The sequence below is a fragment of the Molothrus aeneus genome, chromosome 1 (genome assembly GCF_037042795.1).
Source record: "Molothrus aeneus isolate 106 chromosome 1, BPBGC_Maene_1.0, whole genome shotgun sequence".
Taxonomy (NCBI): domain Eukaryota; kingdom Metazoa; phylum Chordata; class Aves; order Passeriformes; family Icteridae; genus Molothrus; species Molothrus aeneus.
Genome location: NC_089646.1, coordinates 653239 through 670388, shown reverse-complemented (window position 1 = coordinate 670388; position 17150 = coordinate 653239). Strand labels below are relative to the sequence as shown.

Genomic DNA, 17150 nt, shown 5'->3' with positions numbered 1-17150 from the left:
GCAATATCCAAATCCATATCCATCTGTTGGCCCTGGGAGCTCTGGTGGCTCTGACTGCTCTGCCCCTCTGACACAAAAGGCCAGAGCAGTTGATTTTTGGGGGGCAGGAGGAGGATGCTGAGGTTTGTAGGGAGCAGGTGGGATGTTGGTTAGAGGGGACCAGGGCATGGCTCAGCATGGGGAGCTCTGGGGCAGAGCTGGGACCCCCTTGGCCCATGGAGAGGGGGCTGAGCACATCCCTGAGCTGGGGCTGCTCCAGGCCTTGGGCTGCTGCCCAGGGAGGGTCTGCAGGGCAGAGCTCCAGGCAGAGCTGGGATCTCCTCCTCCCTGCCAGGAATATCCTGGAGCAGGGCACAGGCTGGCACTGGCAGCTGCTGGGGACACTTGTGCCATCAATGTGTTAGGCTGGCACCACCTGCTGTCCCCAGGGGCTGTCCTGGCCGTGTCTGTGTCCCTGCAGTCCCCAGGGGCTGTCCTGGCAGTCTCTGCTGTCCCCAGGGGTGTCCTGGCCGTGTCTGTGGCCCTGCTGTCCCCAGGGGCTGTCCTGGCAGTCTCTGCTGTCCCCAGGGGCTGTCCTGGCAGTCTCTGCTGTCCCCAGGGGCTGTCCTGGCAGTCTCTGCTGTCCCCAGGGGCTGTCCTGGCAGTCTCTGCTGTCCCCAGGGCTGTCCTGGCCGTGTCTGTGGCCCTGCTGTCCTTGGCAGGAGCCTCCTGGGCCTGCCTGGGGATGGATCCAGGGTGGGGTCTGTGTGCAGCTCCTCTGTGCTCTCCCCTTTGGAAAGGAGCAGGCGTTTGTTTGACCAGATCAAAGCATTTCAGGGTGGGTTTCCCGTGGCTCCTGTGTGGTGCTCTGAGCTGCAGTGCCCTTTGTGTGGGGAAGGTGTGTGCACAGCAGAGCTGATGGGGTCTTTGGGGTCAGTGCCCACATCAAAGGCAGCCCTGGATCTGTCCCCCAGCAGTGACAAATGCTCCCAGGGCAGCTGCAGTGCAGCACTGGCTGCAGAGATTCCCTCTGCTGCTGCTGCTGCTCACACTCTGCTTTCTGACCACACATTTTCTGCTTAAAGACAGGGGGTGGCTTTGTGTTTCTAATTATTGTGTGTGGAAAGGTTGGAAAATTCTGTGCTGTGTCTGTGGGGCTTTGGCATTTCAGCAGGAGAGCAAAATCCTCTTATGGAACAGGGCATCATTCTGTCCTCTGGAATTCACTGCTTAGAAACCTTTATTTGCTGCAGGAGCATTGTGTGGACATGAGGGGAGAACCTGGAGATCTGTTGGGCTTGATGCCTCTGTGGTCCCTCAAACCCCCGTGAATTGATTGGGAAATTGTCTGCTGTGTTTTACTGCATAAAGACCCATTTGTGCTGCTCATTAGGATGCAGAAATGATGGAGGGGAGTCTTGGCTTCTTTTTGAAGGGTTTTTCCCCTTATTTTTCAGGGAACCTCAGGCAAGGTAATGGGCTTGTCATTAAAAGGATCTGCAGGATAGTGGCAGTGCAAGGGAGGATGAGAAGGTGTTGTCTTCCTTTATTGCTTCCAGCTGTCAGTGCCTCCTGCAAGAGGGGAAAATGGGAGCTGCAGGAAAAGGAATGACTGCCTGAAAAAGTTCACCTGTCTAAGAATAGGCTGTGCAAGGTGCATTCTCATGTAATTTTCCTTCTGAAGGAAAATTTCTAAAATAAATAAATAAATATATATATATAAAGTCAGTACAAGGATGCCACTTCTTCTGGATTTTTTTTTTGAAGGAGGTTTGTGGAATCCCAGAGTGGTTTGGGTGGGAAAGGACCTTAAGGATCATCCAATCCCACCCCTGCCATGGCAGGGACACTTCCCACTGTCCCAGGCTGCTCCAGGCCCTGTCCAGCCTGGCCTTGGGCACTGCCAGGGATCCAGGGGCAGCCACAGCTGCTCTGGGCACCCTGTGCCAGGGCCTGCCCACCCTGCCAGGCAGGAATTCCTTCCCAATATCCATCATCCCTGCCCTCTGGCAGTGGGAAGCTGTTCCCCCTTGTCCTGTCCCTCCAGCCCTTGTCCAAAGTCCTGTGCAGAGCCAGGAGTTGGACTCAGTGATCTCTGTGGATCCCTTCCAACTCAGGATATTCTGTGATTTTGATGTAATTAAAGCATTAATTCCTGGGGGAGGGAAGAGGGCAAATTGAACTGCAGCTTTGAAATGTTAGCCCTCAGTTCCTTCCAGGCTCGTGTTTCTGGCTCGGGATTTAGACCCAGGACAGGACACTCGGGAGCCTCAGGGGAATTTGTGTCCTTTGAGTTGGGAAGATTTAATGTCTCAGATATGTGCCTGCTCCTGAGAAAGTGCTGGGGGAATGCCCATCTCAGGGTGGTCAGACACTGGAATTGTAATTGTTTCCACTCACTCTGTGTCTCTGTGGTGCCTTTGGAGCTGATGCTTTGCAAAGCTCAGTTGGGTTTGGCTGGTATTTGGCACCACAGCTTTAAAACTTTGAGGGTCTGGGTCTCAAACTCATTTTCTTTAAGGGGTTTTAGAAGAATCTGATTTGAGGGAAGGGCAAAGGCTGAGAAATACCCGGCTGAGAGACTGGGGCATCTCAAATTGCTCCATGTTCTACCTGGAAAAATGATGTTTGTTCTCCTCTTGGCAGTCACCTGGCACAGCAAGGAGGTGACATCCAGTGAGTGAATACTGGATATTAGGGGTGACACAAACTCAGCACCATGGGAGGGGGTGTAATATTCCATGCTGTGATTTTACATTCACAATGCAAATGTCATTTTCTTGAACCTTGGGAGCTGCTCAGATTGTCCCAAAACATCACAAGCGCCTTTGTGTGGCTCAGCTTTTCCCTCTGGGCAGGACATCCTATTTATACCAAGGGCTGCTCTGAGGATTAATTGGGAGTTGATTAGAGCAGGAGGCTCTGTGTGTGTGGGCAGCACGAGCCTGGTCCTTTGTTAGGAGCTGAGTGGTTAATCCTTGTCTGGAGCCCAGCTGGGAGCTCAGCCACAGGTGAGTGCTGGAGGATGTTCAGCCTGAAGCTGGACAATGGTTCTGCTGGGTGCTCCTCCTGTGCAAACCCCTCTGCAGCCCTTCCCAGGGATCCCAGAATGCTCCAGCTCTGTTCTGCAGGTGCAGGAGGGAGCTGGGGCGTCCCCAGGCAGCCTCAGTGCAGCTTCCCTGTCCCCACAAACTGTGCTTCTTGTCTTGCAGTACGTTCAGGCAGATGCTCCTACCAATAAAACCTTGGCTGGGCTGGTGGTGCAGCTGCTGCAGTTCCAGGAAGATGCCTTTGGAAAACATGTCACCAATCCTGCCTTCACAAAGCTTCCTGTGAGTATTGTGTTCTGCTGGGGCTCTCACTGCTGGCACAGCTCTGTGTGTGCTCCTGGGATGTGTCCAGGGCATTGGGACATCCCTGTCCCAGCCCAGGCTCCTCCTGTGCACCCTCTGGAAGGGCTGGAGCAGCACAGCTCTCCTTAGTGCACATTTGCACTGTAATACAGCTTCCTTCTGTATTTGAAATGATTTCTGGAATGCTGTGGGAACATTTTCATTTCTGCTAAAACTCAGTGTCATTCATCAGTTTTAAGTCAAATCTGGACTGGTGCATCCTAAACTGAGTGAGTAAAATGCATTTTCCAAGGCAAACAAGCTGCCATGAGGTGTTTTGGTTATTCAACTCCAGACTTGGGAGGTTGCCAAGGCTGAGAAATGCCTTTGCCACATTCTGCAGCAGCAGCAGCAGGCAGTGACCTGCTGGCCTGGGGTGGATCTCAGTCCCCTGGGATCCAGGTAACCCAAAACAACATCAGCATTGTGAGGGTGCTGCTCCCAAAGTGCAGCCTGGAGCCCTGTCCTGGGCGGTGTGAGCCCCAGAGAGCTGGAGGAGGGCAGGGTGCCAGCCTGGTGCCAGCTGGGTGCTTGGGGGGGTCTGTGGGCCAGGACAGGTGTCCTGAGGCTGTCAGTGTGCTCAGCTTTGGCACAGGTGTGTGCTGGCACTGGGGCTGTGCCTCTGGGGCTCTGGGGTGGCAACACAAAGCTGGAACCATTTCTAGCCAGTGAAGGGGTTGAAGCCCATTGAAGCTGAAGTTGGCCTGAAAACTTGGCAGAGCTCCTGTGGCTGTGGGTGCACGTGACAGGACAGTCCTTGTGTTGTTCTGTGCTGGTGTCCCCAGGTGTTCTGCCCCTGTAACCTCTCCGTGAGGGTGGGGTGTGCACACTCCTTCACTGAAGGGTTTTCACTCCTGGGATGAATCCCAGAGCAATTCCCAGATGAATTTTAGAAGGAATCCTTCCTTTTGAGAGTGGCAAGGCCCTGGCACAGGGTGCCCAGAGCAGCTGTGCTGCCCCTGGATCCCTGGCAGTGCCCCAGGCCAGGCTGGACAGTGGGAGGAGTCCCTGGACAGCACAGGGGGTACTGGATGAACCTTAAGGTCTCTCCAACCCAAACCATTTTGGGATTTTGTGACTCTCCTGGTGCTTTGAAAAGCACCCAGAAGCACCCCAAGGTGCCATCAGGATCTCACCACCTCTCCTGATGCCTCAGTGATAGTGGGGAGCTTCAGGGACAGGGAGGGCTTTGCAGAGCTTTATTTGGATGTGGCAGCACAAACCATAGACCTCCCCACATTCCTCAAGTGCATTAACCACTGGAGTGCTCCTGAGCCTTAAATCAATTTGTCTTATCTTAAAAATGGGCAATAAACATTGCAGTGCCATCATAAAGATGTTGTTCCTGTGTTTGTTCTCGCTGCTTCAAAGCTCTAATCTGGCCAAATTTGCTCAGGTTAATTTACAGCCCTTGGGTCTCAGTTATTTCCAGCAGGACCCAACTCCTCAGCCCATCCTCAGGATGCTGCTGTTTGGGGGGGTCTCTCCTGCTCCCAGCAGAAAGCTCCTGGTGGTAACCAGAGCCTGGCCTCTGAGCAGCTCCCCAGATTCTGCTTGTGCCTTGTATAGGTTTTTTATATTTACTGAGAAGCACAGAATAATCCAGGACCAAAGCAGGTCCTGGCATTGCCCTCCCTGCCCTGCCTGCAGCTGCCCCATCCTCTTGTCCCCATTGCCAGGAGGACTCTGACAGCAGCTGCCTTTCCCAGGCACAGCCCTCCTGACCAGAGAGAGCAGGAAAGGTGCACACTCCAGATCCAGACTCAAATCTATCAGAAAATTGAGGTTTTGTTCAGGAAACAGGAGATTTTTAATAACCTTGCAGAGAAAGGACTTGGGGGGACTCGGAAGCTTCCAGCCCTGTTTGAGTGTTGTGGGATTCCTGCTTTGGGAAGGGGTGACTCAGGTGAAGCTGAGAGGGCAGACATGAGCTGGGTTTGGTGTTTTAGGGCAGATGTGCAGCTCCTGACACACAGCTTTCCCTGGGGAGGGATGGATGGAGTGTGGAATAGCTGAGCTCTGCTTCAGGTGCTCATTCCTGATGATCTGGTTTGATGCTCTCACACAGATGAGGAGCTGCTTCCCTGACAGCTACGATGTGAGGTTTAATTTACTGTGAAATGGGTGTTCAAAGAATACTTTGGATTTTTACAGCTCGACCTGGAGCTTTCAGATACATCAAGTTCCTGCAAACAAAAAAAATTCTGCTTAATCCAAATACATTTAATCTTCAGGAAACATTCTGAAAGGAGAACCTCAAACTCTGGAAGTGTTTCATCTGAAAATTAACTTTTCATTTGATATGTTCTATGTCTAAAATTCAGCTAACCACTATGTGTTTGTTTAAAATAATTGCATAAAAGTCAATGCCACTGTTTTTCCTTGTTTTCTGGGTGCCAGGCAAAGTGCTTCATGGATTTCAAAGCTGGAGGTACATTATGTCACATTCTTGGTGCTGCTTACAAATATAAGAATGAACAGGGCTGGTAAGTTTTTATTTGTATTTTATTTTTTTTTATACACCTTTTGCATGAAACCAAGCACATGAATTGCTTATGCAAACTACCTAAAGTTTAATCCTTCCTGGAGACTCGGGCAGGCAAGGCAGTGGAGATGGGAAGAGGGAACTTTTTCCTGTTTTGCTGATGGTAGCTTTTTTAAGACACACCCCCACACTTCTAAATTTAAAGAGGAGTTGGCCAAGTTGAAGGTTTTGGGCCTATAGTTGGAGTTAATTACAAGTTTGAGGCTCCTTTTTTATTTCCTTGCTGTCTGACTGAGAAAATGAACCAGATCAGTCTCACATCTGTGAGACATAAATCTTTGTTGCTGTATTGATTATTTGGTTTAGTTATGGCTGGGAAAGCATGAGGCACTGCAGTTCCTAGTAAATGCTCAGGTTTCCATTGCTCCAAAAATGGGGAGGGTAAGCACTTAGAAACTCTGCCCCTGGAGCTGTTGGTACTGGGATGAAAATATCCCTGTGACATCTCAGGAGTGGTTTAACTTGGGTGTTTTTCAGTTACAATCCTCTTCCCAAGGGAACAGCAGCGTGGGATCATAAAATCCTGGAATGGTTTGGGCTGCAAGGGATCCTAAAGTAACCCAGTTCCACTCCCTGCCATGGCAGGGACACCTTCCCCTGTCCCAGGCTGCTCCAAGCCCCAGTGTCCAACCTGGCCTTGAAATCACTATTTATGAGAGCACTGGGAAAAAAAAAAAAAGAGGATGAAAAGCCAATAAATGTAAACAATCAATAAAATTAAGCAGAGGTTGTTCCTGTCCACAAATTTCAATAGTTTGGATGTGATGTTTCCAATCTGTAGCAGCATTCCTGAATTGACTGAGTTGTTTTTACACAAAAGAGCCATTTAAAAGGCAAAACAAAGTTGTTTGAGAATGATTGGTTGTTTTTAGGAATTATTTATATTCATATCTGCTCTGTCTGAGGTGGATATATCAGGAATAAACCACCCTCAGGGGCTTTCCTCTTCCAATCTTACCAGCACCTGGGACAGACACCTCTCTGCAGTGTGGTTTACCAGCAGTGTCCTGCTACCTCTTTGCCTTAAGATACAGGAATGAAATGGGTCCAACTTCAGCAACATTTGAACTGAATGAACATTTCTTATTTTCAATAAGAAAATGTGGTTTGCAGTCAGCTGCCCAGCCCAGCAGGGCTCTGGAGCTGCCTCCTCCCCTATCCCTGCCTTGCTGCTGCCCAGGGTTAGGTGGGTAGTGCCTGCTGTGTGTGCATGTGGGCAGTAATCCTGCACTTAACTCTGAGCTCAGCTCTAGAGCCTGGAATGTGTCCCCACTGACCCTGCCAAGTGATCTGTGCTGTTTGCCTGCCCTGTGCTTGATTTGATTTTTGTTTTGGTCTGCATTGTCGCTCCTGCTTAACCTGTTTGTGACTGATCTGTCTTATAGGAGAAGTCCCCTTCCTCGCCACAATAGGTATGTCTGAGAGCTGGACATACACCCCTGGCCCAGCCTGGCCCAGGGAGCCTCTTGAGCTGAGCCCAGCAAGAGTTAGTGCCATTCTATCCCAATGGGCAGCTGAAACAGTGCTGTTATTCATTATCCATGTCCTTCTCTGGCTGTCTGCAGCAGGCAGGGAGCTGGGGGCATGCAGCATTCCATGGATGCACAGTGCAGGTTTTGAGCTAAAAATGGCAACATTCTGGTCATGCCCTGGGTGTCTTTGTGCCACAGGTACCAAGAGGTCTGTAGGTGTTAATTTGGCATCTGTCTCCCACAGAGCCATTCTGGGTGTTTTGGATACAGACCATGGCTGCATACTGGAGAAGGGGCTCAGTCTTGACTCAAAATCCTCTGTATTAGAAGTGTAAAACACCTTATTAACAGTGGCCTGACAGCCTTGATGTCTGGCCATGCTTCTGCAAGTCAGGGTGAACTTCCCAAAGCACACAACAAGGTCATAAATTCCTCTCTAAAAGGCTGATTCCAAGAAATGTGCCAGGATCTTACATTTGATTTGTTTGCCATGTCCTCAGTGTGAAGGGTAATGTGCTTTAGGACAGAACCCTAAACCCTGACAGGGGGTGTTGGTGGAGCTGCCCAGCACCTCAGGTGTTCCCACAGATCCACCTGCCTGGGCTCCTCCCTCCTGAAAATGCCAGGGCTCCTGGAGGAGATCCTGCAGGTCCCAGGGGGATGTCATCATTGATTTAGTGGGGTCACAGGGCTTGGAGCTAAAAGGCTTGGGGCTCAGCTTTGCTTTCCTGAACCTTCTCTGAGCCCGTGTGCACTGGCACAAGGGATCTGTGCCTGGGACAGGGCTGTGTTTGTAGGGAACTGCCCTTGGCTGGGAATGGCTGGTGTGAGCTGGGTGGTGACTGCAGCCTCGTGGGGAGGGTGTGCAGGCCTCCACTGCCCTGGGTGTGCAGGGTTTGGGTTTGGGATTCACACCTGCCCTGGGTGTGCAGGGTTTGGGTTTGGGATTCACACCTGCCACTGCCCTCGGTGTGCAGGGTTTGAGATTCACACCTGCCCTGGGTGTGCAGGGTTTGGGATTCACACCTGCCCTGGGTGTGCAGGGTTTGGGTTTGGGTTTCACACCTGCCACTGCCCTGGGTGTGCAGGGTTTGGGTTTGAGATTCACACCTGCCCTGGGGGTGTGCAGGGTTTGGGTTTGGGATTCACACCTGCCACTGCCCTCGGTGTGCAGGGTTTGGGATTCACACCTGCCCTGGGTGTGCAGGGTTTGGGATTCACACCTGCCAGTGCCCTGGGTGTGCAGGGTTTGGGTTTGGGATTCACACCTGCCCTGGGTGTGCAGGGTTTGGGTTTGGGATTCACACCTGCCCTGGGTGTGCAGGGTTTGGGTTTCACACCTGCTGCTGTCCTGGGTGTGCAGGGTTTGGGTTTCACACCTGCCACCCCCCACACCCCAGGAGCCTTCCCAGACCCCAGCAGCTGCCTGATCCCAAACCTGGAGGTGCAGGGATGCTCCAGGTCCTGTTCTGCATCTGGGGACACAGCCTGAGGGCTCAGCACCTCTGGAGCTTTGGGACAGGCTGGATCCTGGGGTTCAGCACCCCTGGAGCTTTGGGACAGGCTGGATCCTGAGGGTTCAGCACCTCTGGAGCTTTGGGACAGGCTGGATCCTGAGGGTTCAGCACCCCTGGAGCTTTGGGACAGGCTGGATCCTGAGGGTTCAGCACCTCTGGAGCTTTGGGTCAGGCTGGATCCTGAGGGTTCAGCACCCCTGGAGCTTTGGGACAGGCTGGATCCTGAGGGTTCAGCACCCCTGGAGCTTTGGGACAGGCTGGATCCTGAGGCTCAGCACCTCTGGAGCTTTGGGTCAGGCTGGATCCTGAGGGTTCAGCACCTCTGGAGCTTTGGGACAGGCTGGATCCTGAGGCTCAGCACCTCTGGAGCTTTGGGACAGGCTGGATCCTGAGGCTCAGCACCTCTGGAGCTTTGGGTCAGGCTGGATCCTGAGGCTCAGCACCCCTGGAGCTTTGGGACAGGCTGGAGCCTGAGGGTTCAGCACCTCTGGAGCTTTGGGTCCGGCTGGATCCTGGGGTTCAGCACCCCTGGAGCTTTGGGACAGGCTGGATCCTGAGGCTCAGCACCTGCTGTGGCACTCCCTGCAGCTGCTAAGGCTGCTTTGGGGCTGGGGCTGTCCCTCCTCAGGCTCTGGGGTCACCACCCCATCCCTCATTTGGGTTGGCCCATCTGTGAGTTCCAGATGTGTTCAGGGGTCAGGTGGGCACGGCAGAGGTTATCTGGGGTCTCTCATGTTGCTTCCCAGGAGGATTCTCAGGTTTTGTGTCCTCCCCCGTTTCTGATGGACAGATCTCCATTGGCATTGCAATAATTGTGATGATTTGTCCATGAAATAACAAAATTAGAGCACCAGGGTCCAGTAAAGGTGGTGATACAATGCTGCCATGGGTTGTTAGCTGCCTGTGTCCTGGAGGGTGGTTTGTTCTCACACCAGGCAGAGGAATTGCTGCTTCTCTGGACTCCCAGGGCTGCTGGATGGGGGCAGCTAGAAGTAAGAGAGCCATGAGAGCTCATCCATGAATTTTCTCATCTGATGTTGAAATCCATGGTGGTTGTGTGTTTAATTACTCCCTGTGGCTGTGGTGGAATGCACAGCCCTGCTGCAGGGTTTGGTGGACACTGTCAACCTTCCTTTTTCTCCCTGCACATCTCACAAATCAGCTGCATTTCTTGATGTGGTTCATGGTGGTTTCCTTGCTGGTAAGGATGCCAAGTGCAGCAGAAATAGTTGTGGCTGTGCTGGAGTGTCCTGGCACCCCTGCCACGATCCAGAGTTTGTGTGGAGCAGGGAAGGTTCTGGACTGCTGGCAGCTGGGGATGTGCAGTTAATATTTGTGAATCATTTCCCTTGACAGGAGGAGGTTTGACCTGCAGAATCCCTCCCGCATGGACCGGAACGTGGAGATGTTCATGACCATTGAGAAAACACTGGTGCAGGCAAGGAGGAACCCAGGCCAGGGCAGGCCCCACTGCTGGGCAGGAGGAACCCAGGCCAGGGCAGGCCCCACTCCCTGGGCAGGAGGAACCCAGGCCAGGGCAGGCCCCACTCCTGGCACTCGGGGCAGGACTTCACCCTGGCCCTCTGTAGGAATGGAGGACCCTCCCCTCCCTCTCCCACCCAGCTCAGTCACAATTCCACATTTTCGCTTGAAAAATGTGAAATATTTCCATTGGCCCTCTGTGGATATGCAGAGGTTTTTATTTTATTTATTTGTGTGAGGAAAACCTGTTGTAAGGAAAGAGAAAACATCCCAGGTGTCCCCATGTCCCTGTGGAGGTGGCACCCTTGGGCTGGGTGACTGCTCCTGTACCCATTCCAGGGCTGACTTCCAGTTTGATCTGAACTGGCCTTTTTCAGGTTAGGATCCATTTTACTCTCACTTTACCAAACAAGTTGTTATCTGTACTCATTAAGCAGCTCTGTGGAGTCTCATTTGAAGTTCAGTTTTTTAGCTGCTGCATGGCAATAATGTGTGATTTTTTTTTTTAAACTCTGAAGCCGAGTTCAGTGTATGATGTAGTCAAAACATAACTTTCAGGTGTCCATTAGCAATGGAAACAGGAAGAACAGCAAAAAGCAACAATATTTTTATTACAAAAAACCCTTGCCCACGTACAGTGGTTTCAGTGCCTGATAAAAACCTGGGCAGGGCTTTGCTGGGGAGCTGTGGGAAGGGAATGTCCCTGTCCCTGGGCTCCTGGAGCTGGGATCACTGACCTGTGTCACCCCCTGGTCTGGGTTCCACTGCAGTTCCAGCACTGGGGGTTTTATAGGAATATTCTGATTTTTGCCACAGATCACCTCCTAATTCCTTGTTCACCTTGCTGTTCTCTCCCAGAACAACTGTCTGAGCAGACCAACCATCTACCTCATTCCTGACATGGAGCTGAAGCTGGCCAACAAGCTGAAGGACATTGTCAAGCGTCACCAGGTGAATGTCACACAGCACAGCTGTACCAGGGCTGCTCAGCTCTGAGGGACAGCCCTGCCTTAGCCCTGGGCTGCCTGAACCCTGGCTGTGCTCTAAAAGCACACCTGGACCTGCTGCCAGCTGGCTCTGGGTGAGCTGGGACAGCCCCAGCTGATTTATTGCTCAGCACAGGTTTGTCCAAGCCTGGGTCTGAAGCAGGGAGTGAGGCAGCTGTTCCAGATGTGTGGGACAGCAGAAGGAAGCTTCACTCTGAAATGGTTGTTGGTTTTTGCTTTATTTCACTCTTTGATTGCTGGTGCTGAGCAGAGCCCAGGCAGCCTCAGGGAATCTTGCCCTCGTAATTCCAGGATGACTTGAGCAAGATTAATGGCTTCATCCTTAAAAACATAAACAGGCTTCTCACTTGTCTGCAGAGAAATACCCTGGAACGTGACCTCTGCATGGTCTGATGGCTTTTGAGTCAGGACAAGTCACAGCTGTAGCCAAAGAGTTTCTTTTCCAGATTTAATGTATTTCCTGTGTTGTGATTATGAACCATTGTCTCAGCCTCAGTTGGGCAGATTTTCACAAGTTGCTCTTAATTATTTGGCTGATTCAGGATGGGTGTTATTGCTTAAATTAGAGTGAATGAGTCAATTTTCCTTTCATAAAGGAAGTCTGTAGTGAGCTCCACGCTGTATCCATGAGTGATTTAAGGGATTTTTAAAGCAGCTTTGTCTCTGCAGGGATGTGAGGAGATGAAAACAGAAATTGTCCCTAATTCTGCTTTTTGGGCTTTCCTTTGCTCTGCCTCTGAATGCTCATCTTGTCACTAGCTTTGCTTCCTCACTATCTTGGTTATTTTCATTTTTTAACCCCTTGCTGTCATCTCCCCACTACCCCAGCCCAGTGCCTGTGGCTCCCTGCTGTCCCAAGTCCTCCCTGCTCCAATTTTTGTTATTTTCCAGCTCCTTCCAGAGCTGCCCCGTCCCTTTCCTGAGCTGTGGGAGCTCTTGCCCTTCAGCCCCTGATCCCAGAGCATCCCACATCCCACCCCACAATGCTGTTCTATTCCTGCTGCTGCCATCCAGGGATGGGATCTGCAGCTCATTGTGCTGTTCAATCAATCCCTTACACGTTTATGGGATGGAAGTTTTGAACACCAGCTGCCTTTTGGGGTGATGTGCTCAGGGTTTCTCATGCAGTTTCTCCTGTTTCCCACAGGGAACGGTCACTGAAGAGAAATCCAAGGCTACCCACCACGTGTATCCAAGTCCTACCTCAGTGGATGATGGTAAGGTTCTGGGGCAGCTTTTCAGTGGGAACACTCTGGGAATGAGTGCCATGAGAAGCTGTGGAAGTGTTCACCAGGACTCTTCCCAGCCTGCTCCTGAGGAACACTTGCTGCATTGTGGATAATGTGCCTGGGGAGCTTGAGGCTGGATACTGGGAGAGTTCCTCCTGCCCAGGACAGGGGTGGAGTCCCAACCCTGGAGGGATTTCAGAGCTGATGTGGCACTTGGGGACATGGGACAGTGCTGGGGAATGGCTGCACTCTGATCTTGGAGGGCTTTTCCAGCCTCAGCAATTCCCTGATTCTGAGTTCCTGGCTCTCCAGGAATTCTGCAGGGGATGCTGGTACAATCCCTGTGTGTGGGGGGCAAGGAGAGCTCCTCCATGAGCCTTGGCTGTGTTCAGGTTCACTCTGCCTGCATGAAGTGCAAGGTCCAAAAAGAAGCAATTTCACTGCTGCCTCTTTCTGCAAATAGCAAAAAATATTTCTTCCCTTTTTCATCTTAAATAAATTTAATTACCTGGGAGGTCATTGTCCTCAAGCTCAAGTTGCACAGACATAAAGAAATCCCTTTCCCACATTCCCTGGCCTGTGCTGGCCACTAGATGGAAGTGCTCCCTGCAGTTTGCAGGGATCAGGAATGGTTTGTGTCTGTCCCTCTGACAGCAGCAGGCTCAGCCCTGTGTGTGTCTCAGGCTCTGAGCTCTGAGCCCCAGGTCACACTGGGGGAGCAGCCCAAAATTCCAGCAGGGACTGGAGATGGACGTTCACATCCTTGGGGTTTCTCCTGTGATGCTTCTCTGGGCTCTGTGCTCAGGATTTGGGTTGCAGGGTTTGGTACTTGAGAGCTGCAGGGCTGGATGGGATATTGGGAATTAGGAATTGTTCCTGGCAGGGTGGGCAGCCCTGGCACAGGTGCCCAGAGCAGCTGGGGCTGCCCCTGGATCCCTGGCAGTGCCCAAGGCCAGGCTGGACAGGGCTGGGAGCACCTGGGACAGTGGGAGGTGTCCCTGCCATGGCAGGGGGGATTGGGATGAGCTTTAAGGTCCCTTCCCAGCTCAGCCCCCGCAGACCTTTAGCAGGGGGGTTTGCAGTAACTTCCCTTTGACTCACTGTGCAAAAGTGAATTATTGAGCTTTTCCCTCCACATCTGACCTGGATCTTGTGTTCCCTTTGCAGATGAGTGGTTGAGACCTGTGATGAAAAAGGACAAGCAGGTGCTGGTACATTGGGGCTTTTTTCCTGACAGGTAAAGATGGCTGGGGGAAGCAAACCCTGAGTTTTAACTGGTTGTTGATGGAAAAGTCTTGATCTCAATGAGCAAAGCTTGAAAGGAATGAACTATTGATGTAAAACTGCAATATCCACATCCTTTTGTGGCACTGGCAGGTGGGTGAGGCTGGAAAAAGAGTTCTTCTGCAGAGCCACAAGGAACTGGTTGGAAATTGATTTTAAAGCTGGAATGAGCCTTTCCTTAAATTTTAAAGGGAGAACCTGGCTGAGCTCTGACAAAGAGATTTACTCCAAGGGTTGTCTTCAGTCAGGTGCAAGTGACTGTTAATGCATCCTTTGAGAAACCTGCCCTGTGCTCTTGGAACATGTTAAAATTCAATGTATGTGCTGGTAGGAGCTTCACTGTATTTGCAATAACTGGTTTCTGAGCCCAGGCTGTGGAAGATCAATGAAAACATTGATAACCCAGTATTGACTTCTATTTAATTAACTTTCTCAGGCCACTGAAATCTGTTCACACACCAAATTCCTAGGAGCTCTATCTCACATGGGGCTTTCAATGGAGAACAGCAAACAGTAATCACACTCAAGTTTTTTATTCATACAGATGAAGAGCCTTTAAATATTTCTATATTTCTATCAGTAGTCAGGCTTGTGTTGGTGTTTTTAAACCAGGTACACACAAAACAAACTGTCAAGCCAGGAATGGCTGTGTGCACATCTTTCCTTGCACCTGACTCCTTCCTCAGCACCTGGTGTTGGTTACAAAGGACTGTGGCTTTTGCTGTTCCTCAGTGCAGTTTGTTAATAAATAGACTTTTGAGGAAATAATGTGGAAGAATGAATATAAATGATGAGTGGTTTCTAGGACAGGGTGCAGCTTCCTCCCTTCCAGGAATCCAGCAGCTCTTGCTTTGAAATCACAAGAACAGAAAGAAGTGATTAAGTTAATGGCAGGGTTGGTTGGGTGACTCAGCTGCCTTTAGCCCCTGAATCTCTCCAGACTTGCACTTGAAGCTGGACTGGTTCACTGAGAGGATTTTTAGCTTTTAACGTGCGTTGGATGCCCCAGGGCCCGCCCTGTGCCCGGTTCAGTGGCACAAAGCAGGATTGCTCCCTGTGGGAATGAGCAGTCCCAGCAGGGAGGGCTGCATGTGCCAGAGCTGCTGGAAAACCATTCCTGGTGCCTGAGCTGTCCTCTCCTGCCCCTCCCCAGCTACGACACCTGGGTCCACGCCAGCGAGATCGAGGCGGAAATCGAGGATGCGCCCATCCCCGAGAAACCCTGGAAGGTGAGAAACCCTGCCTCAGGCCCTGGGGAGCTGAGCTGAGCCTGCCTTAGGCCTGGGGAGCTGAGTCTGGCTCAGTCCTTCCAGAGCTCCCCTCCTGGGGCAGTTGGTTGTTGGGTGTTGCCCTGCACTCACTGTGTTACCCTGGCCATGTTCTGTGTGTGCTCCTGGAGTCACAGCAGCCCAGGCTGAAAGGGCTTTGCAGTCTGTTCCAGCACCTGTAGCTTGCTGGAAAACAGGATTTTGGGGTGTAAACCTTACCAGGAATAGTCAGAGAGAATTGTGTGAAGTATTAATAAATCAGTAATAAATTGTAGAAATGGCTCTAAAGCACCAGAAGGTTTCTCAGCTGTGTAAACCAAACTATCTGAAGGTGGGTGTTGTAATCCTGACAGTTGGCTTTGTCCCTCCAGGGAATGGCCGACTCTTGCTCACTTTTTGGTGTTTGTGGTACACCTGCCTAGGGGATGTGTGTATTTAGGAGGTGTTGATGGCAATTTTCAGCATGCAAACAGCACTGGTAACCCAGAGCTGCTGTCCCAGATCTCAGAACTGACCTCCCACTCCTGGAGGCCTGAAAATGGTTGAGGAACAGAGGTTGAGTTCTGAGTCCTGTTCATCCTCTGTGGTCCTACCCTGTGCCACTGCCAGGAGTGTGTGTGCAACCAGAGGGATTGGGACACTCAGACCTGGTAAAGCTCCAGGAGTGTCTCTAACCCTGGGAGGTCTCCCATGGAGTTGTTTCTCCCCAAAGCATCAGCCTGTCCCTGTCTCCTGGTGTGCAGGTCCATGCCAAGTGGATTCTGGACACGGATGTGTTCAATGAGTGGATGAATGAGGAGGATTATGAGGTGGATGAGAACAGGAAATCCGTCAGCTTCCGCCAGAGGATCTCCATGAAGAATGAGGAGGTGAGGGGGGCCTGGGGAGACAGCAGGGTCCTTCAGCTCTGCAGGCACAGGGCTGGAGAAGGGAGGGAGCCAGGGAGAGCTCAGAGCCCTGGCAGGGCCTGGAGGGGCTCCAGGAGAGCTGCAGAGGGACTGGGGACAAGGGATGGAGGGACAGGAGCCAGGGAATGGCTCCCAGTGCCAGAGGGCAGGGCTGGATGGGAGATTGGGAATTGGGAATTCCTGGCTGGGATGGAATTGCCAGAGCAGCTGGGGCTGCCCCTGGATCCCTGGCAGTGCCCAAGGCCAGGTTGGACACTGGGGTTTGGAGCACCTGGGACAGTGGGAGGTGTCCCTGCCATGGCAGGGGTGGCACTGGGTGGGCTCTGAGGTCCCTCCAACCCAACCCAAACCATCCTGGGGTGTTGGCACTGCTGTGGGTGTTTGGATCCCCACAGCTGGGCTGGGGATGGGATGGGGCTCCAGGAGAGCTGGAGAGGGACTGGGGACAAGGCATGGAGGGACAGGACACAGGGAATGGCTCCCAGTGCCAGAGGGCAGGGCTGGATGGGAGATTGGGAATTGTTCCCTGGGAGGGTGGGCAGGCCCTGGCACAGGGTGCCCAGAGAGGCTGTGGCATCTTGTTTTGGGGTGGGTTAAGGAAGGATGCAGCCTCCAGCCCTGCAGTGGGAGAATTTGGGATAACTCCAAGCTCTGCTCCCTCCCAGCCTGTGAGGAGCCCTGAGAGGAGGGACAGGAAAGCAGCAGCCAGCACAAGGAAGAGGAAACACTCCCCTTCTCCACCCCCCACGCCTGTGGAGTCCAGGAAAAAGACAGGGAAGAAAGGGTGAGTGTCTGCAAGTGTCCAGAGGCCTGGAATTTGAGGTGAAAAGAGATGAGGAAGAGAAGAAATTCAAGAAATGCTTATGGGGAGAGCTCTGTGACCTGGGGTTCTGGCATTATTTCTGGATAGGCTTGAGGGATTATTCCTGAGCAGTTTGTGCAATTCCTTATTCTACCAATATTTTACCCAAATAAAAACTTAATTACTATTAATTAAATAGTAATAAGGAAGTTTTTAATAGTAATGAAAAACTTAATTACTAACTATGGGGTATTATGTGTGGGTA

The 17150-nt window shown here is 51.7% G+C and overlaps 1 protein-coding gene across 1 annotated transcript in view; it reads left to right on the top strand.

Annotated features, from left to right (window-relative positions):
- SMARCC1 (SWI/SNF related, matrix associated, actin dependent regulator of chromatin subfamily c member 1) overlaps positions 1-17150 on the top strand; it is a 72242-nt gene that overhangs the window by 5583 nt on the left and 49509 nt on the right. The window contains exons 2-10 of the mRNA XM_066549949.1: positions 3192-3311; positions 5772-5857; positions 10262-10343; positions 11246-11338; positions 12542-12611; positions 13791-13860; positions 15061-15136; positions 15919-16044; positions 16749-16867. Coding sequence (XP_066406046.1) covers positions 3192-3311; positions 5772-5857; positions 10262-10343; positions 11246-11338; positions 12542-12611; positions 13791-13860; positions 15061-15136; positions 15919-16044; positions 16749-16867 — 842 coding nt within the window. The remainder of the gene's footprint in view (positions 1-3191; positions 3312-5771; positions 5858-10261; positions 10344-11245; positions 11339-12541; positions 12612-13790; positions 13861-15060; positions 15137-15918; positions 16045-16748; positions 16868-17150) is intronic.